Source organism: Rhincodon typus, chromosome 9 (genome assembly GCF_021869965.1).
Source record: "Rhincodon typus isolate 14 chromosome 9, sRhiTyp1.1, whole genome shotgun sequence".
NCBI lineage: Eukaryota > Metazoa > Chordata > Chondrichthyes > Orectolobiformes > Rhincodontidae > Rhincodon > Rhincodon typus.
The window spans coordinates 90,916,369-90,941,890 of record NC_063340.1 but is presented as its reverse complement, the minus strand read 5'-3'; the positions used below and the strand labels follow the sequence as shown (position 1 = coordinate 90,941,890).

Sequence of the window (25,522 nt, the reverse complement as noted above, 5' to 3'; positions counted from 1 at the left end):
TAGGGAAGGAAATTGGCCATCCTTACCTGGTCTGGCCTATATGTGACTCCAAACTCACAGCAATGTAGTTGACTCTAAACTGCCCTCTGTGCAATTAGGAATGGGTGAGAAATGTTGGCAGCTTGGTGGCTCAGTGGTTAGCAGTGCTACCTCACAGCGCCAGGGACCCAGGTTGGATTCCAGCCTCATGTGACTGTCTATGTGGAGTTTGCACATTCTCCCCGTGTCTGCGTGTGTTTGCTCCCACAAACCAAACATGTGCATGTGGGTGGATTGGCCATGCTAAATTACGCATTGTGTCCAGATGTGAAGTGTAGGTAGGTTAGCAATGGGAAATGCAGGGTTACAGAGATAGGCTGGGGGTAGGGGTGTGGGTCTGGGTGGAATGCTCTTTGGAGGGTCGTTGTGGACTCAATGGGCTGAATGGTGTGCTTCCACACTGTAGGGATTCTATGATTCTAAATAAATTGATGGAATACAAGTACAGAATGGGTTACACTGGCTAAGGGAATGACTTGCATGTAAATCAGATAATAGGCTGCAACATTGGAAGCCAGTTGAGGTAATGACATCAAAATTATTTGGGAAAACGAGGAGCTGCTTTTTTAAACAGCCGAGTGATTGATTCTGTGATTCTGTGATTACTGCTCACAGTGAGAGAAGCACATTATCAACACTCTAACAGATGCCATCCATAAATGTTCACTGACAGGGTCAGGGCTGACGTAGCTCAGATTCCCCAAATTACTGATCCATGCCAGGAAAGCTGAGACATACAATGTCTCTCTCTCTCTCTCTCTCTGATGTTTATTAACATAATGTACTTCTGCAAACTTTACGATGGACTATTATTGTTAAAATTCTAATGGTCTGTCAGTGGGCCTTGTCAGGAAGGAATTGCAGTTGCTAACTGCATCAAAAGTAACCCCAGTTTCTGATTCCACACGCTGTCTTTTTACGGGGAAAAAACCATCTTCCACTCTCCTACTGGAATGCCTCTCTGCAAAGATGACCTGGAAAGGAATGTGGTGGTATTTGTTGGGGTTGACTCTGAGCAGCTCTGTGACACAGGACTATGTGCTGTTCCCAGGGGCACATGTACTGACAAACACTGACTACACTAGAGGACCAGCAATTTGGGAAAAAATGTTCTTCAGTTGGCCTGAAACTTGCTGGTTTTCCAAGTAAAGAACTTCCTGGAAGTCCAGAACCAAGAGCCATAGTTTAAGGACACGGGGTAAATTTTTTAGGATTGAGATGAGGCAAAAGTTCTTCACCTAGAGAGTGGAGAGCCTGTGGCATTCACTCCCACAAAAAGTGGTCGAGGCCAAAACATTACATGTTTTCAAGAATGAGGTAGATATAGGTTTTGTGGCTAAAGGGATGAAGGGATATTTATTGCCCATTTCTAGTTGCCCTTGAGAGAGTGGGGGTGAGCTGCCTTCTCGAACTGCTGCACTCCATGTGCTATAGGTAAACCCACAATGCCCTTAGGGAGGGAATTCCAGGATTTACACCCAGTGACATTGAAGGAATGGCATATATTTCTAAATCGGGATGGTGAGTTGCTTGGAGGGGAACTTGCAGGGGGTGGTGTTCCCATGTATCTGCTGCCTTTGTCCTTCTAGATGGAAGTGGTCATGAGTTTGGAAGGTGCTTTCTGAGTATCTTTGTTTTGTCCTTAAGATCATAAGTCATAGGAGCAGTAGAAGGCCATTCAGCCCATCGAGTCTGCTCCACCGTTTAATGACATCTTGGCTGCTGTGATAACTCTGAACTCCACTTTCCTGCTTTCTCCCCATAACCCTTGACTCCCACACTGATTAACAATCTGCCTCTCTCAGCCTTGAATATACTTAATGACTCAATCTTGACAGCCCTCTGTGGTAAAGAATTTTGCAGATTCAGCCTCCTCTGAAAGAAATTCCTCCTCATTCTGTCTTCAATGGGTGACCCCTTAATCTGAGATAATGTTATCTAGTGCTAGACTCTACCAGAAGGGGAAACAACTTCTCCACATCTACCATGCAAGCCCCTAAAAATATTTTTATATTTCAATAAGGTCGCCTTTCATTTTTCTAAACTCAAACGAATATAGGCCCAACCTCAGTCAACCTCACCACATGAGAAAACCCCTCCATACTCAGGGTCACCCTAATGGACAGTCTCTGGATTGCCTTCTGGATGGTGTCGAGCTTCCTGAATGTTGTTGGAGCTGCAACCATCCAGGCAAGAGGGGGGTTTTCCATCACACTCCTGACTTGTGCCTTGTAGATGGTGTACAGGCTTAGAGGAGTGAGGAGGGGAGTTACTCACCACAATATTCCTAGCTTCTGACCTGCTCTTGTAGCCACTGTGTTTATGGGGCGAGTCCAGTTCAGTTTCTGGTCCATGATAACCCCCCAGGATGTTAAAAGTGGGGGATTCAGTGACGGTAACACCATTGAATGTCAAGGGGTGGTGGTTAGATTGTCTGTTGTTGGAGGCTGTAATTTTAATTGTAATTGTAAATGTGGAAGAAAATCTGACAGTGCCTCATACCAAATTGGCAGAAGCTGCACTTTGTTGTAATTTTTTATTTGAACTATTATGCAATGGACTTTCACAGATTATGAAGGCATATTTTGGATTTTTTTAAAGTCAAGATTTATATCTTGTTCACAAGATTGAACAATTTCAAGCTTTTTCTGATCTGGTTTAACTGCAGGACCATCAAGCTGTTGAAATCAGAGATGGCTGTGTGTGATTAGCTGAATTGTTAACAACAAGCTTTCAGTGGCTGAGATCGTTTTGATAAGCTGATTGCTGCTACTGATTTACTGGAAGCGCAGGGAGCAGGAGGGAGCAGCCTGTTGGCAATCAGCTTGACTCTCCATCAGCTTGCAGTTCACTCAGAAAAACAGGATGATTGGGAAAAGCTGAGGCTGCTCGCCATCCAGCTCTAGCTGCCTTTTAAGGAGGTGTTTTATGATGTGTTGTAATCAGGTGTGACTCAAATGGTTTCCCACAAGGCTTTCACACAGATTGTTATACCATTGCAGCTAAATACGAGGGAGAGTTCTGAGTAAGCGAGGGCTGCAGTGAATTCATTCAGGATTCAGTGCTCAGAGTGAAAATCTCCTGCGTTAGACAGCAGGCACCATTATTGTTTTTCACAGTGAGACAAGATCAGAAATCACATGACACCTCCACATCATTAACACGGAGAGCTGAGTTCAACAGCCAATCAGTACAGCCAGCTTTAAAGCTGGGCTTGGATGTGACCACCACCACCAGCTCCACCCCCCCTGCCTCCCACCCACCTCCCACCCGCTTTGGAAGGAGGAACAAGTTCAGGGAGTACTCAGGGAATGACAGGACATGAGGAAGCTTAGAGGAACAGAGGGGAGCTTGTCCACAGATCCCTGAAGGTGGTAGGACAGGGCAATAAGGTAGTTACAAAGGTACACGGGGCATATGTCTTTAAAAGTCATGGCATAGATTATAAGTGGCTGACAGTAGCAGAAAAGACCACAGGTCCAGCCTATGAGCTGGGCACATGTTGCTGAGTGTTCGGGACTCCTCCTGAAAAGGGGTTTTTAAATGGCTGATCTCACAGCTGTGACCCTCAAACATATTCGACCACCCACACAAGGATGTCAGGCTACTATCACACATAGACCAGGGAGAAAATGCACATTTAACCCCTGTTCCGCACGTTTAACCCCTGTTCCTGTACATTTTTGAAGAGGTGTCAAACTAGACTTAAAACATTGACTTTGTCTCTCTCTCTCTCTTTCTCTCCATAGATGCTGCAAGACCTATGGGTTTCTCCAGCATTCTCTGTGATAACCCGGGGCTGGGAACTAAGGGAAAAAGTTCAAATCGAGTTCTACTAAACCATGTCTGCACATTGCAAATAACATTGGAAACATTCATATTTCTACATTATGAGAATTTCAAAATATACAATATAGACAATTCTTGGGTTGCAAAGAGTTTACCAAGTGACGTCTTGGATTTCCAAAATCAAAAGATTGAAGAGAACAAGGGATTGTCTGCTGTTTTTAAAAGTCAGTTGTGAAGAAATAAGCCAAACTTTTAAAAGAGAGATGAAATCATCTTTATGATGTTAATTGCTAGACAAACAGAGTTTAGGAGAACTAGTGCTGAATGTTGCCTAGCAACATGCTCCGCATTTCTGATTTCTGTTTTGCCAGAAACTTAAGCAATGGAAAAGGATCTCCAAGCTAAAACTCAAAAATACTCTCTCTTCTGAAAAATGAGAGCTGGAAGAAAGCTGACAGTTGCTAAAGAGGTTAGCAAGGAAAGCAGCTCTCTCCTCTCTCTCTCATTCTTGGTAAGTAAAAGAGAATCCTTATAGAAAACCAGCTGAGGAGATATCTGATGAGTGATTTCAGGGAATCAGAGGAAGTTCCAGCCATCAGCATCTCTCTTTGTCTCATGGACTGTGAAAACTGACCTGTTAACTCAATCCAAGGTCCTGGGTCAAACTGATCTTCCACTCAAACCAACGGATTTTAATTGCTGTGTGACTGACAACAACTGGATATAATCATAGAATCCCTACAGTATGGAAACAGGCCCTTCAGCCCACCAAGTCCACACTGACCCTCAGACATCCCAACCAGACCCATCGCCCTATTACCCACCTAAGTCTACACGTCCCTGAATACTATGGGCAATTTAGCATGGCCAATCCACCTAACTTGCACATCTTTGGCCTGTGGGAGGAAACTGGAGCACCTGGAGGAAACCCACGCAGACACGGGGAGAATGTGCAAACTTCACGCAGACAGTCGCCCAAGAGTGGAATTGAACCTGGGTCCCTGGTGCTGCGAGGCAGCAGTGCTAACCACTGAGCCATCATGCCGTCCCAAATATCGATAAGACATCAAAAGGACTGGGAGAAGTCATCTCATTCTGTATTCTGTATTCTGTAAATTGACTGACTGAGGTATTTTTCTTTATTGTCTTTTTTTTTCTGGCCCTGTGTGTTCCTGAATGTGTGTGCTTGCTATGATGGGGATGGGGGAGTTGTTGTATAGTTCAATCATGCAAAGCAGTTTTGTGGCTAACTGGTTTGCCACTTATTGTTTTCCCTTTAATAAGTGTCCTATGTTTGAATTTATTACTGAAAAGTCTCATTTTTTTTCGAGTTAACAGGAGTAAAGAAAAACAAATTGGCCATTTTCAGTGATAGATAAAACATCTCCACCTTTGTTATAACTTGTGGTGACAATGAGATTTGAGCAAGGTCCTCCCATCGGAATTATGCTATAGATTATAAATGCTCCTCAGTGAGTACCAACCTGGATTCCAATTCTCATCTGTCAAAAGCACTCAGGACCCAGTTATGATGTTGGAAAGAATTTCATCGCTGGTCCTCATATTTCAGACCTGACAAATCATTAGTGCCTTTGTTCTAATAAAAACTGAAAGAACTGCGGATGCTGTAAATCAGAAACAAAAACAAAGTTGCTGGAAAAGCTCAGCAGGTCTGGCAGCATCTGTGAAGGAAAAAACAGAGTTAATGTTTCAGGTCCAGTGACCCTTCCCCAGAACTGATGGTAGCTGGGAAAACGTTAGTTTATATGCAGTAGAAAGGAGAGGGGGATGGGGTAGGGAATAAACAATAGGATAGAGCCTAAAGAGAGAGAAGAGCAGTTGGACAGACAAAGGAGTTGCTAACAATCAGACTGGGAGGGTGAGTAATTGTTAATGGGGACTGTTAGTGACTAACAACAGCGGGTGTGCAATGGCAGGCTATGTGGTAACAAGGCCTGGTGTGTGGGGTGGGGGGCTGGGATATGGAGAGTTTAGGCCCTAAAATTAGTGAACTCAATATTGAGTCTGGAGGGCTGCAGGGTCCCCAAGCGGAAAATGAGGTGTTGTTCCTCCAGCTTGCGTTGGGCTTCACTGGAACACAGTAGCAAGCCGGAGACAGAGATGTTGGCCAGGGAGCAAGGTGGTGCACCGAAGTGGCAGGCAACAGGTAGCTCAGGGTCTTTTTTGCCAGCAGAACGTAGATGTTCTGCGAAGTAGTCACCAAGTCTACGCTTCGTTTCCCCAATGTAGAGGAGACCACATCGTGAGCAGCGAATGCAGTAGACTAGATTCTGGGAAGTGCAGGTGAAGTGTTGCTTCACCTGGAAGGTATGTTTGGGCCCTTGGATAGTGGGGAGGGAGGAGGTAAATGGGCAGGTGTTGCACCTTCGCCGGTTACAAGGGAAGGTGCCGTAAGGCTGTGGGGAAGCGTTGGGGGTGAAGAAAGTGTGGTCTAGGGTGTCCCGGAGGGAACGGTCCCTGCAGAAGGCAGACAAAGGGAGGGGAGGGGAATATGTGTCTGGTGGTGGCATCTTGCTGGAGGTGGCGGAAATGGCATCTGATGATCTTCTGGATGTGGAAGTTGGTGGGATGGTAGGTAAGGAGAAGGGGAACCCTATCGCTGTTGCGGGAGGGAAGAGAAGGGATGTGGGCAGAAGTGCGGGAGATGGGTCAGAGCCGGTTGAGGGCCCTGTCGACAATGGAGCTGGGAATCCTCGGTTAAGGAAGAAGGTGGACATTTCGGATGCTCCCTTTGTCGAAGTTGGCCTCATCTGAACATATGGGACTGAGACAGAGGAACTGAAAGAATAGGATGGAGTCTTTACAAGAAACAAGGTGTGAGGCTGTATATTCCAGGCAGCTGTGGGAGTCAGTGGGTTTATAGTGGATATTAGTGGCCAGTATATCCCCAGAAATGGAAACAAGAGACTTTGAGGAAGGGAATGGAGGAGTCAGAGATAAACCAGGTGAAAGTGAGGGCAGGGTGGAAATTGGAGATGAAATTGATGAAGTTTTCCAATTCCAGACGAGAGAGGAAAGCAGCACCGATGAGATCATCGATGCATTGGAGAAAGAGTTGTGGGTGGGGGCCAGAATAAGACTGGAACAAGGAATGTTCCAAGTACCCCATGAAGAGACAGGCTTAACTGGGGACCATGCAGGTCCCCATGGCCACCCCTCTTACCTGAAGAAAATGAGAGGAGTTAAAAAGAGAAGTTGTTGAGGGTGAGGACGAGCTCGGCCAAGCGGAGGACGCTGGTGGTGGGTAGGGATGGTACAGGTCTTTGCTCCAGGGAGAAGTGCCTTTGTTCTGTTGGTGATCCTCTTGGGTTCTGCAGAGACAGCTCTGGCTGGTTCCACAAACACAAGAATTCAATAGAGATGTTGTAAGAAGTGAAAGAGACCATCGCCTTCAATGGACTGGAGCATCGTACACAATTTAAACCTGTGGCGGTCACAGACTTTAATGAATCAGACACAGTTTCCTCTCATTGTCAGGATTATTTGATCCTGAATTTCCTACATCACAGCAGTGACTACACATTAAAACTATTGGCTGCTGAACAGCTTGGAGAGGATATCCTGAGATTATGAAAGGCAATCATAAAACAAAGAGAAATTCATTCTTTCAAGCTTCGCAAAGCTGTTGAAGTTTAAAGAGGGAAACTGATCAATGGCAATCTTCTTTACAGGGAAGTCAAACCAAACTTTGATTAACGGTAATGCGCAAAATGTTCAAAAGGAAACAAGGAAAACCCTCCTCCCACCTCAACCCCCACCCCCATCTCCTACCTACCAGCCTCATCCTGCCCCCTTGACCTGTCCTTTCTCCCTGGACTGACCTATCCCCTCCCTAACTCCCCACCTACACTCACCTTTACTGGCTCCATCCCCGCCTCTTTGACCCGTCTGTCTCCTCTCCACCTATCTTCTCCTTTATCCATCTTCTATCCGCCTCCCCCTCTCTCCCTATTTATTTCAGAACCCCCTACCCTTCCTCCATTTCTGAAGAAGGGTCTAGGCCCGAAACATCAGCCTTCCTGCTCCTCTGATGCTGCTTGGCCTGCTGTGTTCATCCAGCTGTACACCTTGTTATCTCAGATTCTCCAGCATCTGCAGTTTCTACTATCTCTGATACAGCTCTACATCTTGTTATCTCTCTATCAAAGAAAACCACTATCAAATTTCAAACTAAATCTCAGCGTGATATTGGGTGCTTCAGGTTTTGCTCTGATCTCATCAATTACAAGTAAAGTTTAAAAAAACCCAGGTGAATTCTTACCCGAGCAGAGGCATGTTGATCAGCTATGAAGAAAGTTAATGATTATTTTCTCTGTCTCTAAAAAACAATCAAGGAAATCTTTCCAGGCCATTACAAGCAATTCACCACAATACACTGATTGTCCCCCTGGGAAACGTGGATCAGAGCTTGCACCAAACTCCAGGGTTCAAGCACACTGCTTCCCAAACATTTTCTCACTGAGGGTGCAGTTCAAGATGAGGAAAGTATTGTGAAATCCCAGTGATTGTTGGAGGTCATACATCTCAGCTCCAGGCCATCTCTGCAGGAGTTCCTCAGGATAGTGTCCTAGGCCCAACCATCTTCAGCTGCTTCATCAATGACCTTCCCTCCATGATAAGGTCAGAAGTGGGGATGTTCGCCGATGATTGCACAATGTTCAGCACCATTCGTGACTCCTCAGATACTGAAGCAGTCCAGGTTCAAATGCAGCAAGACCTGGACAATATCCAGGCTTGACTGAAAAGTGACAAGTAACACACATTCATACCATACAAATGCCAGGCAATGACCATCTTTAACAAGAGAGAATATAAACATCACTGTTGACATTCCATCGCTGACACCATCCAGGACAAAGCAGCCACTTGATTGGCACCACATCCACAAACATTCACTCCCTCCACCACCGATGCTCAGTAGCAGCAGTGTGTACTATCTACAAGATGCACTGCAGAAATTCACCAAAGATCCGAACCCATGCCCACTTCCATCTAGAAGGATAAGGGCAGCAGATACACGGGAACATAACCCCATGCAAGTTTCCCTCCAAGCCAATCACTTGGAAATATATCACCGTTCCTTCAGTGTTGCTGGGTCAAAATCCTGGAATTCCCTTTCTAAGGGCAGCACGGTGGCTCAGTGGTTAGCACTGCCTCCTCACAGCACCAGGGACTCAGGTTCGATTTCACCCTCTGGTGACTGTGTGGAGTTTTCACATTCTCCCGTGTCTGCGTGGGTTTCCTCCGGGTGCTCCGGTTTCCTCCCACAGTCCAAAGATGTGTAGGCTAGGTGGATTGGCCATGCTAAATTACACGTAGTGTCCAGGGATGTGTAGATTAGGTGGGTTATAGGGGAAGGGGTCTGGCTGGGATGTTCTGAGGCTCAGTGTGGACTTGTTGGGCCGAAGGGCCTGTTTCGATACTGTAGGAATTCTATGATATCAAATGATCTGTGGTAAGTTCATTGTGTGTCAACCTACAGCACATGGACTGTAACTGTTCAAGAAGGCAGCTCACCACCGCCTTCTCAAGTGACAACAAGGGACGGGCAATAAATGCAGGACCCAGCCAGTGAGACCCATGTCTGGTGAGTGAATTCAGAAAAATAATCTGGAGCAGCGGCAATGAGGTTCTGGGGCGTTGGGTTGACTGCTGATTGCACTCAAAGACTCTAACAGAAGCAAATAGTCTTCGCTATCTGAGATAGTAGGAACTGCAGATGCTGGAGAATCTGAGATAACAAGGTGTAGAGCTGGATGAACACAGCAGGCCAAGCAGCATCATAGGAGCAGGAAGGCTGACGTTTCGGGCCTAGACCCTTCTTCAGAAAATGGGGTAGTGAATTCCATCGTGAATCTATGGAATTCACTACCCCAAAGTGCAGTGAATTCCACAATATTGAGTACATCTAAAGAGGAGATAGAGATTTTTAATGAATAACGTGTTGAAAGGTTATGGAAAACAGACAGGAAAGTGGAATTGAAGCTGAGATGAGATTAACCTGATCGTATTAAATAATAGTGCAGGCTTGAAGGGCTGAATGGCCTGAACCTGTTCTTAATTCTTATTTTCTTATGAAGCCACTATCCTGCTCAATGTTTTTGTTCTTAAGTGATTCACATTAGTTCCTTTTAGTGAAACAACAGCCTGTCAATATTGTCAGTGGAACAGTGCCCCTTTAATTAAAAATAGGAGCAGAAAGTGAAACTGTTACGTTGCAATGACTTTCTGCTGGCTGCACTATCAACAGGAAGCTAGTTGGTTTGAATAACATCTTTTTGAGAAATGGAAGCAGGAGGGAAGATATCCTGGCTGGAAGATGAGCTCTCGTGCCCGATTTGTCAGGATATCTTCAAGAACCCTGTCTCTCCCCCATGTCAACACAATTTCTGCTGGGCATGTCTGATGAGTTACTGGAAGAAGAAAAGGAACTCTGAGTGTCCTGTTTGCAGAGAAATATATTCCACCAAAGATTTAAAATGGAATCGCACACTGGCCAACATTGTGGAGTCTTTCCTCAAGGAGTTCACAAAGGAACAGGAGGTGGGTCATGCAGACCCAGTCTGCAGCCTACATAAGGAGGTCCTGAAGCTGTTCTGTCAAGAAGACCAGGAGGTGATGTGTGTTGTTTGCCTGCATTCGAGCAAGCACGAAAACCATAAGTGTCGCCCTTTGGAGGAAGCAACTAAAGAATCAAAGGTATGGTGAGTGTAAGGATCAGTAAGGGAGGGGGCAGCCTGCTGCCCAGGTACCTAGCAGCAGTAATTACAGGCACACTCTCATATCTACACAGCACACTGCCTGAATGGGAGCTAGGAGAGGGTAGGCATTAACTACACAGAATGGAATGCTCAAGAAACTGTTGGCAATGTGCTGGCCTGGAAGGTCTGTTGAAAATCTTATTTTCCTCTTTTTTTTTGTCTTGAAATTGAAAATCTGCCAACTGAACCAGAATCCATTGTATCATTGTGTAACAATGCATAATTTTCCAGAGGAATATTACACAGTTACTACAGACAGCAGAAAAACAGACCAGCCATGCAGCGCACTGCTCTGTTTTAGAATTCCAGTTGAGCTGCCCCATCCTTTTCCTCATTGCAAATGGCCCTGTCTGCACATAGAACATAGAACATACAGCACAATACAGGCCCTTCGGCCCACAGTGTTGTGCTGACCTATTATCCTACTAAGATCAATCTACCCTGCATACCCTACATTTTACTATCCTCCATGTGCCTATCCAAGAGTCGCTTAAAAGTCTCCAAAGTATCTGACTCCACTACCACTACCACTGCCGGCAGCGCATTCCACACGCCCACCCCTCTCTGTGTGAAGAACCTACCTCTGACATCTCCCCTATACCTTCCTCCAATCACTTTAAAATTATGCCCCCTTGTAATAGTCATTTCCGCCCTGGGAGAAAGTCTCTGACTATCCACTCTATCTATGCCTCCCATCATCTTGTACACCTCTATCAAGTCACCTCTCCTCCTTCTTTGCTCCAATGAGAAAAGCCCTAGCTCCCTCAACCTTTCCTCATAAGACCTGCCCTCCAGTCCAGACAGCATCCTGGTAAATCTCCTCTGCACCCTCTCTAAAGCTTCCACATCTTTCTTATAATGAGGTGACCAGAACTGATCGCAATATTCCAAGTGTGGTCTAACCAGAGTTTTATAGAGCTGCTGCATAACCTCACGGCTCTTAAACTCAATTCCCCTGCCAATGAAAGCCAATGCACCATATGCCTTCTTTACAACCCTATCAACTTGCATAGCAACTTTGAGGGATGATCTGATCTGAATATAGTGCTCCTGGAAGCCCATCAGAAGAAGGTAACCAGCATCTTTATGTTTTTAAAGTTTGGATCTACCCCTTTAACTTTTCAAGTGTTTATGAGATGGGCTTTTAGCCAATGGGTTTTCATAGGAACATAGGTTCATACAATATAGGAGCGGAAATAGCCCCTTGAACCCACTGTGCCATTCTACACAAATGTGGCTGATCAGGCTTTGGTGTCACTTCCATTTTCCTGTCTATTCTCTGTCTCCTTGTCTAGCTCAATACCCCAGTCTCCAAAGTTCTCTGGAGCAAGAGAATTCCCACAACACAAACTTGCGAACCTCTGAGAGAAGAAATTCCTCCTCATCTCCATCTTAAACAAGACACTCCTGATTTAGGAAACTGTGTCCCCTTTATGTAGCTCCAGTGAGAGGTCATTGGTTCCAGTCAGTTAGTGGCCAGCCTGTCATAGTGTGAGGGCTTGATGTTCAGGATCACCCTACACCATTTTCCAAGTGCAATTGGCTACTGACCAGTGTTCATCTATGTGTAGGAATTCCTCAGTAATGCAGACATCACTGGCTGGATTAGCATTTATTGCCCATCCCTAATTCCCAGAAGGCAGTTAAAAATCAATTAACTACATTGCTCTGGACTTGGAGTCACCTGTATGTCAGCAGGTTTCCCTTCACTGAAGGCATTAGGAAACCAGACAGGTCCTGATAATAATGACTGCCTTTAGGCGAGTTTTCAATTTATGACAGCTCCCCACCCCCTCATTGAATTTAAAGTTCAGCAATTTGAACTGGAATGTTAGTCGGTGATCTGGAATTACTTGTGACATTGTTGGTATACCAACAGCTGGCCTCTTTATGGGTGGCCTAAATTCCTCTTTCTCCTTATAATGTCAGGGTGAGATAAAATATTAACCTGCAAGGACTCTTCAGCTTCCCTTGATCTTCATTACCCACTCCCTCATTTGTCCTGCCACCCTCTTGAACTTCTACACTATCCTCCTAATCACAAAAAATTCTTCCAGATTTTGTATCGTCTGCAAACTTTGAAACTGTGCTAGAAGTTGTCAAGATTTATCTTGTCTTTTACGTCTTTAGTCAACCCCTTTTTGTTGTATTTATCATGTTAATTTCATTTTCAACCACCTCCCACCCTCACTCCACACTGACAGATTTGTCTAGTTTATTGTGAACAGAAGTTGCTGGAAAAGCTCAGCAGATCTGGCAGCTTCTGTCAAGAAAAATCAGAGTTAATGTTTCGGGTCCGGTGACCCTTTCTCAGACCGGACCTGAAACGTTAACTCTGATTTTTTCTTCACAGATGCTGCCAGACCTGCTGAGCTTTTCCAGCAACTTCTGTTTTTGATGCTGATTTACAGCATCTGCAGTTCCTTCGGTTTTTATTGTGAACAGTTTCTTAGCACATTGAGGTCAGTCTCACCCAAAACTAGACTCTTAGCAGCTGTTTCACATTTCTCTCTCTTTCAGACATTGTACTGAATTTGATCATATTATGATCACTCTTTGATAAATGTTTATGCAGCATTAGGCTGTAATGAAATCTTTATTTTTGTTCATTACACTAAATCTCATATCGTTATTCATTTATTGTTGCAGAAAACTATTTCAGACACACTCAAGACATTTATTGTATTCCTGACATACACCAATCTACCTGAAAGTTACAGTTCCCCATTAAAACCTCTTAATGCCCATTTAGCTTTAGTTGCTTCATTCCACTCACAGAATGGGCCTAAGTGATGTCTTACTGGAAGTCTTGTGGTTGGGTTATCTTCATCCAATCTCTGTTCCTTGCAGCTACAATATTGTTGCTCTAGAAGTGAGCACTCTTGGCTAAGAAGAGTATTCTTTTTAAAAAGTTCAAGATTCCAACATATGTTCAGTCAATTGTATTACATTTCAAAAACCACACCTTTCTAACAATATGCTCTCTTACCACTGCAGTGATTTCATCCTGCATCACAAATTTTATTTGTCCCCCTCTACCATTTTCCCCATATTTCCTGTAGACCTGATTCCTTTAGTTTCCAGCTGTGTTTACTTTCAGTTTGCAGGTTCCAGCCACCTCCTCTTTGCCATGGATATGCAATCCCTTTAGACGTCCATTCCCCACCAGGAGGGTCTTAGGGCTCTCCACTTCTTCCTGGAGCAAGGACCTGAACCGTCACCATCCAACACCACTCTCCTCCACTGGGCCGAGCTCATCCTCACCCTCAACAACTTCTCTTTTAACTCTTCTCATTTTCTTCAGGTCAGAGGGGTGGCCATGGCACCCGCATAGGCTACAGTTAGGTCTGTCTCTTCATGGGGTACATGGAATATTCCTTGCCCCACCAACTCCCACAGCTACCTGGACTATACATCGTTGCACCCTGCTTCCTGTAAAGACTCCATCCCATTCTCTCAGTTCCTCCGTTTATGTTGCATATGTTCAGATGAGGCCAACTTCGACAAGGGAGCCTCCGAAATGTCCCACCTTCTTCCTCAACCGAGGATTCCCCAGCTCCGTGGTCGACAGGGGCCTCAACCGGGTCCGACAAATCTTCCGCACTTCCGCCCTCACCCCCTTCTCTTCCCTCCCACAACAGCGATAAGGTTCCTCTTATCCTCACCTACCATCCCACCAGCATCCACATCTGGAAGATCATCAGATGCCATTTCCGCCACCTCCAGCAAGATGCCACCACCAGATACATATTCCCCTCCCCTCCCTTTTCCGCCTTCTGCAGGGACCGTTCCCTCCGCGACACCCTGGTCCACACGTCCTTCACCCCCAACACCTCCCCACAGCCCTACGGCACCTTCCCCTGTAACCAGCAAAGGTGCAACACCTGCCCATTTACCTCCTCCCTCGCCAAGGTGACATGTAAGGAATTATCCCTCATTTGTTTCTCATATTCTGATAATGTTATCATTAGTGTTTTACAACATGAATTAGCACCTTGACAGGTTTGGGTTCAGCTGCCTGACCTAAAACATCTGTTGACTCCAGGACTGTAGACGTGGCCTTTCCACAAAGTGTAACTAATCTCAGGTTAAATTGGCCATCTGTCCATTTCCATCCAACTTGTAGAATCAAAATCGCTCCCTATGTATTTATCTGCCTCTTTAAATTGAATCAATGTTAAATAGATCTTCAATGTATCTTGCAAGTGATTGGGAACATAATTTTTCATGTCACACACTTAGAATTATGACCATTCGTGTATTACTAGCCCTTTGGATAGAAGCCCAAAGCTAGCCAGACTTTCTCAAACTACTATCTTTGGTGTGTCCATCAGGTTTGGGAAGTCTGTAGTGAGGTAGTTGTTTTTGGCTGGCACAGACCCAATGGGCCAGGAGGTCTTTTTTCTGCTTCAGAACTTTATGACACTGACCCTGTGGCTCTCTTCACTCATTTACCCTGAATACACTTTTCCACTTGCAGAGAAATTGTCAGTAACAATGCGTGAGCATTCTTACGAGCACCAAAATGGTAATTTGTAACCATTTATTTATTTAAAGCATCAATGAGAGAAATTCACAAAGTGTCAAATATTAGTATAATTTGCAGCTGCATCCTGTAGTCATGCAAAAATAGAACCTTAATGTGTCAGCTTCAGTAATCTCTGTTGAACACATTGGTCCCTGATGCTTGTCTGTAGTCCTCAAGCCTGAGCTGTTGTTATCATACCCATACTGTCTTCCTCTTGTTTTACACAATGAAACATTATAAAACTGAATTTTTAAACAATTATTCTTCCAGGAAGAGTTGAAGATCCTGATGAAGTCTCTAAAATCCAAGGTGGTGAAATTCAGTGCGATCAGAAATGAGTATGAGCTCACCTTAAAGCATGTCAAGGTAAGTTCCCTGCAATTAGACTCAATTGCTCCTTGCAGAACTAACTTTGAAGATTAGGCTCAGTAAGCCTCATTCTTAAATAAAGCAAAACCTTCTGTGCCTATTCAGAATTAGAATTCCAAATCTGTGGCCTACAAGTGAATAAAATTATGGTTATAATGAACGTGTGTGAATTTGCAGTTTTGTTGTTTTAGATGGCCCAGTCTTCACTCTCTTGCAAAGTGCTCCCCATGTGGGCTGATAGTTCAAACGTTACATATAAACAACAAAATCTGCAAAGCAGAAATAGACAAGTAAAGCACCGACTCTACTGAAATTTGGATGAGGTTAACATATGCAAATTATCACGGATGCCAATAAATATTCAGTGAAGGTAACAGAAAAAAATTGCACACCTTGACTAATATCTGCCAGAACGAATATTGAGTCTCATACTGCACTGTGGGAGCAACTTTGGAAATCAACCCCCACTATTCCAGGAGTCTTCACAAACCTGAAAGATTCAATTAAAACAGGGCAAAAGTGCCCATTTACCTTTCTTTTACACTCAGGTTGACTGTAAACACCAACCAGGTTTCTGTACTTAATAATGATTACCATTTATTACAGATAAATAGACACTAGCTGCATTGAACTTTTGACATATAACTCTACTCAGTAAAGCTTTGGCCCCCTTAGAAGTGCCGTTGCACACATTAATAGATTTAAAAACGTTGGTGCTATGGATGGAGGGGAAACCTGTGAAGGCATTTCAATGGTCTCTAGCCACAAGATTCACTAATTCGATCCTTTCAGCTCCTCCTTGATCTCTGTTGATCAGGTACTTACACTGTACTTTCAGGTAGGAGACTCACAACGGGACTAATGGTGAGGCCACTGCATTTAATTCTGGTCTCCCTGATATAGGAAAGATGTTGTGAAACTTGAAAGGGTGCAGAAAAAATTTACAAAGATGTTGCCGAGGGTTGGAGGATTTGAGCTATAGGGAGAGGCTGAATAGGCTCAGCTATTTTCCCTGGAGCATCAGAGGCTGAGCGGTGACTTTATAGAAATTCATAAAATCATGAGGGGCATGGATAGAGTGATTCGCCAAGGTCTTTACCCCAGGGTACAGGAGTCCAAAACTAAAGGGCATATGTTTAAGGTGAGAGGCACTTTGGGATTAGCCCAGCTGCAGGCAGGAATGTCAGCATGTGGCATTACACGATAGCTGGTAGGTGACTGAAGTTAATTCTATCCCTAAGGTTCAAAATGATGAGGTTAATAAAATATGTAAAATCATAAAATAAGTATTTGAATAAAGTGATTAAACAATTACTGAGACTGCATTAAGGATGGCAGAATGGGTGATGCATCACAGCTGCAGCATGTCACGTCTCCTGGGTGCAAGTATGATCCAGAGCAAACAGCTCTGTGGGAAGTGTTTGAGGCTTGAGGAGCTTCACTTTTGAAGAGGCTGAACTACAGACATTACAGTCCATCAGGAAGGGGGAGAATGCTTTGTACCAGAACACGGTTGTAATTCTTAGGACAAGGTCTTCTGATTCAGTCAGTGCTGAAGGATTGGAGAGCATGATTGTGAGCGAGGGACCAAGAAGGCTGCAGTACAGGAGCCTGATTACCTGCCAGGTCTCAGATTCTTTCAGCTGGTCTGGGTGAGAGTGGGGATGGCAGGGTGGATAATTGAACTGACTGTGGTACTGTAGCGCAGGAAGCCATTCAAGTGGGAGCACAAGAGTGAATATAGTCTTAGTAGGGGGTGATATAGTGAGGGAGATTGACATCATTTTGTGCAGCAAAGAGTGACAGTCCAGATGGTTGTGTTGTCTGTCTGATGTCAGGGTTCAGGACATCTGCTCAGGGTTGGACAGGAAGTTGCAATGCAGGGGAAGGATCCAGTCATTGTGGGTTTTGCAGGTTCTGATGATATATACAAAAAAAAGGAGGTTCTGTATAGTCCGAATGAGGTGATCAGCTCTAAATTAATCAGCAGATCCTCAAATCCCTGGATTATTCTCTGATCCATGTGCAAACTGCCCGAGAGCAAATCAGAATAAAGAGATGAGTGTGTGATCACAGACTGATGTGGGGTAACTGGGTCCTGACTCATGGGGTAATAGCACCAGTCCTAGGGACAGTGTGATCTCAACCAATGGCATGGTCTCCACCCAAACCCTGCTGGGACTGTACAATGGGGACAGGAGAGAACCTTAAACTGACCAGTGGAAATTTCAGAAAATTATCGATTTGAGAGTGAAGCCAATCAATAAGAGAAAGGCATTAATAGAGGAATGTATAAAACAGAATGCGACAAGAAGTGACAGAGAATATAAATTAAAGAGTAAATCAATAGACAGAATGCAAGAATGCAAAAACCTGGAGAAAGACTGGATTGGTTTGGGTTATATTCATTGGTGTTCAGAAGAATGAGGGAGGATCTCATGGAAACCAATAAAATTCTAACAGGCACTAGACAGGATAAACACAGGCAGGGTGTTCCCAATGTGTGGGGAGTCCAGATCTGGGAGTCACAGTCTAAGGATACAGGATAGGCCATTTAGGACAGAGATGAAGAGATACTTCTTCACCCAGAGAGTGGTGAGCCTGTGGAATTCTCCACTGCAGAAAGTAGCTCTGACCAAAGCATTGAATGTTTTCAGGAAGGAGTTAGAAATAGTTCTCATGGCTAAAGGGATCAAAGGGTATGGGGAGAAAGCAGGAACAGGGGAATGATTAGATGATCAGCTGTGATCAGGTTGAATGATGGAGCAGACTCAGAGGGTGTCCTGCCCCTATTTTTATAGACTCCCCACATTCAGCCCATTGAGTCTACTCTGACCCATCCAAAAAATATCCCACCCAGACCCAAACCCCACCCCCCACCCCTGTAACTCTGCAATTCCCATGGCTAACCCGCCTGGCCTGCAGACTATGGGCAATTTAGCATGGCCAATCCACTTAACCTGGGAGGAAACCGGAGCACCTGAAGAAACCCATGCAGACACAGGGAGAATGTGCAAACTTCACACAGACAGTTGCCTGAGGGTGGAGTTGAACCCAAGTTCCTGATGTAGTGAGGCAGCAGTGCTGGCCACTGAGCCACCATGCTGCTCTTTTCTATGTTTCTATGTAAGGCTGTATCTCCATTCACACAGCATTTGAAATAAATGAATAAGTACAAGCTGGAAGCTATTATAGAAACATTGCTGAAGGTGACATGGATGATAACTGAACCTTGAAGAGTACCGTACATTTAGGAAGAACAGAAAGCTAAGAAAAGGTGGAGGGGTGGCTCGATTAGTTAGTGATGATATTAATGCAATAGAGAGGAATGACTATAATTCAGAAAACCGAGCAATGGTAAAGGTAAGAGGTCACTTGTGGTGATGGTGTACAGTCAGCCTTAACAGTAAGAACCCATTGGAGAGATTCTTCGTCCAGCACATACTTGACCCAATCAGAGAGCAGATAATGCCAGATGTGGTATTGTGCAATGAATCAGGGTTAATTAATGATCTCATAGTGAAGGTCCAGCTAATCAGCAGCAAGCATAATACGATTGAATTTTACATTCATTTTGAGGGAGAGAAGAGTGGGCTCCAGACTATTTTTAAAAATTAAATAAGGACCATTATGAAGGCATGAAGGGGATGCAGTGACAGACATGTAAGGAAATATTTCAGAATGCATGGAATAGATACATTCCAATGTGTAACAAACATTTCAAGGGACAGACCCAACATCTGTGCTTAACCAGAAATGTTAAAGTTAATATCAGACTAAAAGAAAAGTCACATAATTGTCTAAAGACAAGTATCAGATCAGAAGAGGGCACAATATAAAAAGCAGCAACTAATTTCCAAATCCATGACCACTTCCATCTATAATGATAAGAGCAGAAGATACCACCCACTATAAGTTCCCCTCCAAACCACTCACCATCCTGTCATGGAAATATATTGCCATTCCTTCAGTATCACTAGGTCAAAATCCTGGAATTCCCTCCCTTAGAGCATTGTGGATCAACCCACAGCACATAAACAGCAGCTGTTCAAGAAGGCAGCTCACCCCCAGCTTCTCAATGGGCAACGAGGGATGGCCAATAAATACTGGCCCAGACAGAAATGCCCATATCCCATGATCAAATAACACTATGATATTGGTGGATCTTATAAAGCAGGCCCATGTCAATTAAATAAAACAAAAAACTGAAGATGTTGGAATTCTGAACCTTAAACAGAAATTGCCGGAGAAATTCAGCAGGTTTAGCAGCATCTGTAGAGAGAGAAACAGAGTTAAAGTTTCGGGTCCAGTGACCCTTCTTCAGAACTGATATCAGTTTGGGAAGGATGGCATTTATGCTGAAGCTGGTTGAGGAAGGAATGAGTTGAATAGATGGATCTGGTGCCCAGAGAGAGGGAAAAAAAAATAAAGGCAGGCATGGTTTATGTTAACTCCTCAGAAGCTGAATGATAGGCCCTGTAAGCAGAGTTGGCATTTTAAGCTCTTTAAGAAATAGGTTTAGCAGTGAACTACAAGATTGGATGATGAGATGAGATAGTCTCTCTCATTTCGGAGCTTGTTTGCTTTAACAAAATCCTGAGCCAGTGTGATATAAAAACACTACAATTAAAACAGAAAGTGCTGGAGAAACTCAGCAGGTCTGGCAGCATCTACGAAGAGAGAAACAGAGTTAACATTCCGAGTCTGGCATGACTCTTTTCCACAACTGTTTATTTTTATCTCCAATCTCTAGCATTGTCAGAACTTTGCTTTCATTTTCATGTTGATAGACCATGGTTCAGGATTGACATTGACTCCAAATGTGCAACATAACATTTCTCATTCCGCCGAACCTCAATTCGGACTTTTCCTCAGTCAATGTGCACGGCTTACCAGATCTGGATTACAAAGTTAAGGAGAATGGGATGTTGCCAACACATTCTGTCCCACTATCCCTTCTCAGGAACAATATAGTGTCTGTGTGCACCCCTTGTTCCCCTGCTGTTCTCCCTCACAGCATCTCCTCATCACCCATTGATCTCAGGCTGGAATTGTTTGGATCTGAGAGATGTAAAACTAATTATTGTTCAGTGTTTTCCTTGGCTGTGTTTGCTGACTGACTCACACTCCCAGCTGTGACTGATCCCGACCCTGGCAAAAACAGCCCGTAATTTACCAGGGATAACTCTCCCACAAATATAATCCTCCAGCAAATGTATCATCTTCTCATCGCAATAATCCGCCAAACCTAAAACTCTTTTCACTGGCCCCCAACTCCAAAAACATCTCACACTGCAATTAGCTTTCCACCCAATCTGAAAGGATCAGCTAAATGCAAATTCTTTAGACTCAAAATAAGAAGAGAAAGTGCTGGTCAATCTCAGCAGGTCTGGTAGCATCTGTGGAGAGAGAAAAACTGTTAATGTTCCAAGTCTGATATGACTCTGCTTCAGGTGAGCTCTGAAGGAGAGTTGTATCAGACCTGAAGAATTCTGAGGAAGGGTCACTCGACCCGAAATGTTAATTCTGATTTCTCTCCATAGTTGCTGCCAGACCTGCTGAGTTTCTCCAGCGCCTTCTGTTATATTTCAGATCGCTAGCATCGGCAGTGTTTTGTGTTTACTTCTTCAGACTCAAACTGTTTTTGGTTTCTAACAGAGCCAGGCTTCGGGAACTGAGAAACAAATCAAACAGGAATTTCAGAAGCTTCACTCTTTCCTTCACAACGAAGAGAAGATTCTAATGAGCAATCTCCGAAAGGAGGAAGAACATCATATTCAGTTAATGAGGCAAAAAATCAAGGAGGTCTCTGAGGACATATCCTCATTAGAGGCCACCATTCAGTCAATCGAGAGTGAGCTCAGTCAAAAGGACTCAGCACTTTTCTTACTGGTGAGTAACAGCAGCTCAGGAAGCATGAGGTCACAGGGTGGAGGATTAGGGTTAATGGGAAACCAGCCAGCAGAACGATGGAATGGAGGATTAATTTAATGTCCTTTTGTTTAACATCCTCCATGTTATGCTCCTTGTGTAACGCACCATATTTGATTTATTTATTTGTTTATTGTTACAAAATACATTGACATGTTGTATCGTGTCACCACTCTCCATCTTAAAATGCAGAAAAAGAAACCAAAGTGTAGAATATAAAAGCAGGAGGACAAAGAAATAAAGAGAAAATGTGTTCACCTTTACAGTCCTTCTTGTTAAGTACCCCATCATGGGCCATGGGCCTGGTGGTCACGCACAAGACCCTTTCACCGCCGCTGGAGCCAACGTCACCAACTTTTTGGTGCCATCTCACCTCCACCAATGCCCTCACCACTGAGTGCTCGATGGACCTTGCCAATGCAGATGCCACCGATGCTGCCGGGTACCACACTGGCCCAAGTTCGACTCCACCACCGCCATCACCATATCAATGTTTGCCGATGGCATTAATGTCAGAATAATCTGCAATCAATTTGCACACAGTTAAATCTGACAAAACAGTTTGAGCTGAGGAGCTGTCTGGTTAGATTCTGGTGGTGCTGGTTTAGGGAGAAGTGTTGATGCAGACACTGAGGAATCATGAGCACTACAACACTATTTGATGTTCTCAGTGAGGTATTCAGCCTCAGATTGTCTGTTGCATTACCTTTACTTCATATCAACCCTGGATATTAGATTATATAATTTGTTATACATTATATACACAAATACAGTATATATACACATTGTCTGTGCAGTGGATTGTTTTATTTTTCTTTGTTTGGTAAATTTTATTTTGGTTTGTTCAAAATCACCATATCTTTATTCTCTTTACTACCTGCCTTAGTGAAACATTGTTTACTTTAGATTAAAAGTAATGTTCGGGAGGCAATGACCTATTGGTATCATTGCTGGCCTGTTAGTCCAGAGACCCAGATAATGTTCTGTGGACCCAGGTTCAAATCCTGCCATGGCAGATGGTAGAATCATTACAATAATTCATAAACCATGAATCCATTGCTGATTATCAGGAAAAGACAACCTGGTTCAACTAAGAGATAGTAAGAATTGCCAATGCTGGAGTCCGAGATAACACAGTGTGGAGCTGGAGGAACATAGCAGGCCAGGCAGCATCGTAGGAGCAGGAAAGCTGATGTTTCGATGTTTTCAGAAATTTCTGAAGAAGGGTCCCAACCCGAAACATCAACTTTCCTGGTTCAACTAATGTCCTTTAGGGAAGGAACCTGCCATCTTTACCTGGTCTTTACATCTTTACAGGAAAAAAGTAGATGGGTTACAGTCAGGGGACGGAAAGGGAACAGACAGACAGTGCAGGGATCCCCTGTGGCCGTTCCCCTCAAAAACAAGTATACCGTTTTGGATACTGTTGGGGGGAACCACTTACCAGGGGTAAGCCATGGGGTACAGGTCTCTGGCACAGAGTCTGTCCCAGTTGCTCAGAAGGGAAGGGGGGAGAGGAGGAGAGCATTAGTCATTGGGGACTCCATAGTTAGGGGGACAGATAGGAGATTCTGTGGGAATGAGAGAGACTCGCGGTTGGTGTGTTGCCTCCCAGGTGCCAGGGTCCGTGATGTCTCGGATCGTGTTTTCGGGATTCTTAAGGGGGAGGCGGAGCAGCCCCAAGTCGTGGTCCACATAGGCACCAACGACATAGGTAGGAAAAGGGATGAGGACGTAAGGCAGAAATTCAAGGAGCTAGGGTGGAAGCTTAGAGCTAGAACAAACAGAGTTGTTATCTCTGGTTTGTTACCCGTGCCACGTGCTAGTGAGGCAAGGAATAGGGAGAGAGAGCAGCTGAACACATGGCTACAGGGATGGTGCAGGAGGGAGGGATTCAGATACCTGGATAATTGGGGGTCATTCAGGGGTAGGTGGGACCTCTACAAACGGGATGGTCTACACCTGAACCAGAGGGGTACCAATATCCTGGGGGGGAAATTTGCTAATGCTCTTCGGGAGGGTTTAAATTAACTCAACAGGGGGATGGGAACCTGAATTGTAGCTCCAGTGTACAGGAGGTTGAGAGTAGTGAGGTCATAAGTAAGGTTTCAAGGTCGCAGGAGTGTACCAGCAGGCAGGAAGATGGTTTGCAGTGTGTCTACTTCAATGCCAGGAGCATCCGGAATAAGGTGGGTGAACTTGCAGCATGGGTTGGTACCTGGGACTTCGATGTTGTGGCCATTTCAGAGACATGGATAGAGCAGGGACAGAAATGGTTGTTGCAGGTTCCGGGGTTTAGATGCTTCAGTAAGATCAGGGAAGGTGGTAAAAGAGGGGGAGGTGTGGCATTGTTAGTCAAGGACAGTATTACGGTGGCAGAAAGGACGTTTGATGACAACTCATCTACTGAGGTAGTATGGGCTGAGGTTAGAACCAGGAAAGGAGAGGTCACCTTGTTGGGAGTTTTCTATAGGGCTCCGAAAAGTTCCAGAGATGTAGAGGAAAAGATTGCAAAGATGATTCTGGATAGGAGCGAAAGTAACAGGGTAGTTGTTATGGGGGACTTTAACTTTCCAAATATTGACTGGAAACTCTATAGTTCGAGTACTTCAGATGGGTCAGTTTTTGTCCAATGTGTGCAGGAGGGTTTCCTGACACAGTATGTAGATAGGCCAACAAGAGGCGAGGCCACATTGGATTTGGTACTGGGTAATGAACCAGGCCAGGTGTTAGATTTGGAGGTAGGTGAGCACTTTGGTGATAGTGACCACAATTCAGTTACGTTTACTTTAGCGATGGAAAGGGATCGGTATATACCGCAGGGCAAGAGTTATAGCTGGGGGAAAGGCAATTATGAGGTGATTAGGCAAGATTTAGGATGCATAGGATGGAGAAGGAAACTTCAGGGGCTGGGCACAATTGAAATGTGGAGCTTGTTCAAGGAACAGCTACTGCGTGTCCTTGAGAAGTATGTACCTGTCAGGCAGGGAGGAAGTGGTCGAGCGAGGGAACCGTGGTTTACTAAAGAAGTTGAATCTCTTGTCAAGAGGAAGAAGGAGGCTTATGTAGAGATGAGGCGTGAAGGCTCAGTTAGGGCGCTTGAGAATTACAAGTTAGCCAGGAAGGACCTAAAGAGAGAGCTAAGAAGAGCCAGGAGGGGACATGAGAAGTCTTTAGCAGGTAGGATCAAGGAAAACCCTAAAGCTTTCTATAGGTATGTCAGGAATAAAAGAATGACTAGAGTAAGATTGGGGCCGGTCAAGGACAGTAGTGGGAAGTTGTGCGTGGAGTCCGAAGAGATAGGAGAAGTGCTAAATGCATATTTTTCATCAGTATTCACACAGGAAAAAGACAATGTAGTCGAGGAGAATACTGAGATACAGTCTATTAGACTAGACGGGATTGAGGTTCATAAGGAGGAGGTGTTAGCAATTCTGGAAGGTGTGAAAATAGATAAGTCCCCTGGGCCGGATGGGATTTATCCTAGGATTCTCTGGGAAGCTAGAGAGGAGATTGCAGCGCCTTTGGCTTTGATCTTTATGTCATCATTGTCTTCAGGAATAGTGCCAGAAGACTGGAGACTAGCAAATGTTGTCCCCTTGTTCAAGAAGGGGAGTAGAGACAACCCTGGTAATTATAGACCAGTGAGCCTTACTTCGGCTGTGGGTAAAGTGTTGGAAAAGATTATAAGAGATAGGATTTATAATCATCTAGAAAGGAATAATTTGATTAGGGATATTCAACACGGTTTTGTGAAGGGTAGGTTGTGCCTCACAAACCTTATTGAGTTCTTTGAGAAGGTGACCAAACAGGTGGATGAGGGTAAAGCGGTTGATGTGGTGTATGTGGATTTCAGTAAAGCGTTTGATAAGGTTCCCCATGGTAGGCTATTGCAGAAAATACGGAGGCATGGGATTGAGGGTGATTTAGCGGTTTGGATCAGAAATTGGCTAGCTGTAAGAAGACAGAGGGTGGTGGTTGATGGGAAATGTTCATCCTGGAGTTCAGTTACTAGTGGTGTACCTCAAGGATCTGTTTTGGGGCCACTGCTGTTTGTCATTTTTATAAATGACCTGGATGAGGG

At 44.4% G+C, this 25,522-nt stretch overlaps 1 protein-coding gene across 1 annotated transcript in view; it reads left to right on the top strand.

The window, feature by feature from the left end:
* Window positions 1–10,102: 10,102 nt before the first annotated feature.
* Window positions 10,103–25,522, top strand: part of LOC109928107 (zinc-binding protein A33-like) — a 24,010-nt gene continuing 8,590 nt past the window's right edge. Inside the window, exons 1-3 of the mRNA XM_048601311.1 lie at window positions 10,103–10,548; window positions 15,409–15,504; window positions 21,166–21,399. Of these exons, the coding sequence (XP_048457268.1) occupies window positions 10,135–10,548; window positions 15,409–15,504; window positions 21,166–21,399 (744 nt within the window). The 5' untranslated portion in view covers window positions 10,103–10,134. The remainder of the gene's footprint in view (window positions 10,549–15,408; window positions 15,505–21,165; window positions 21,400–25,522) is intronic.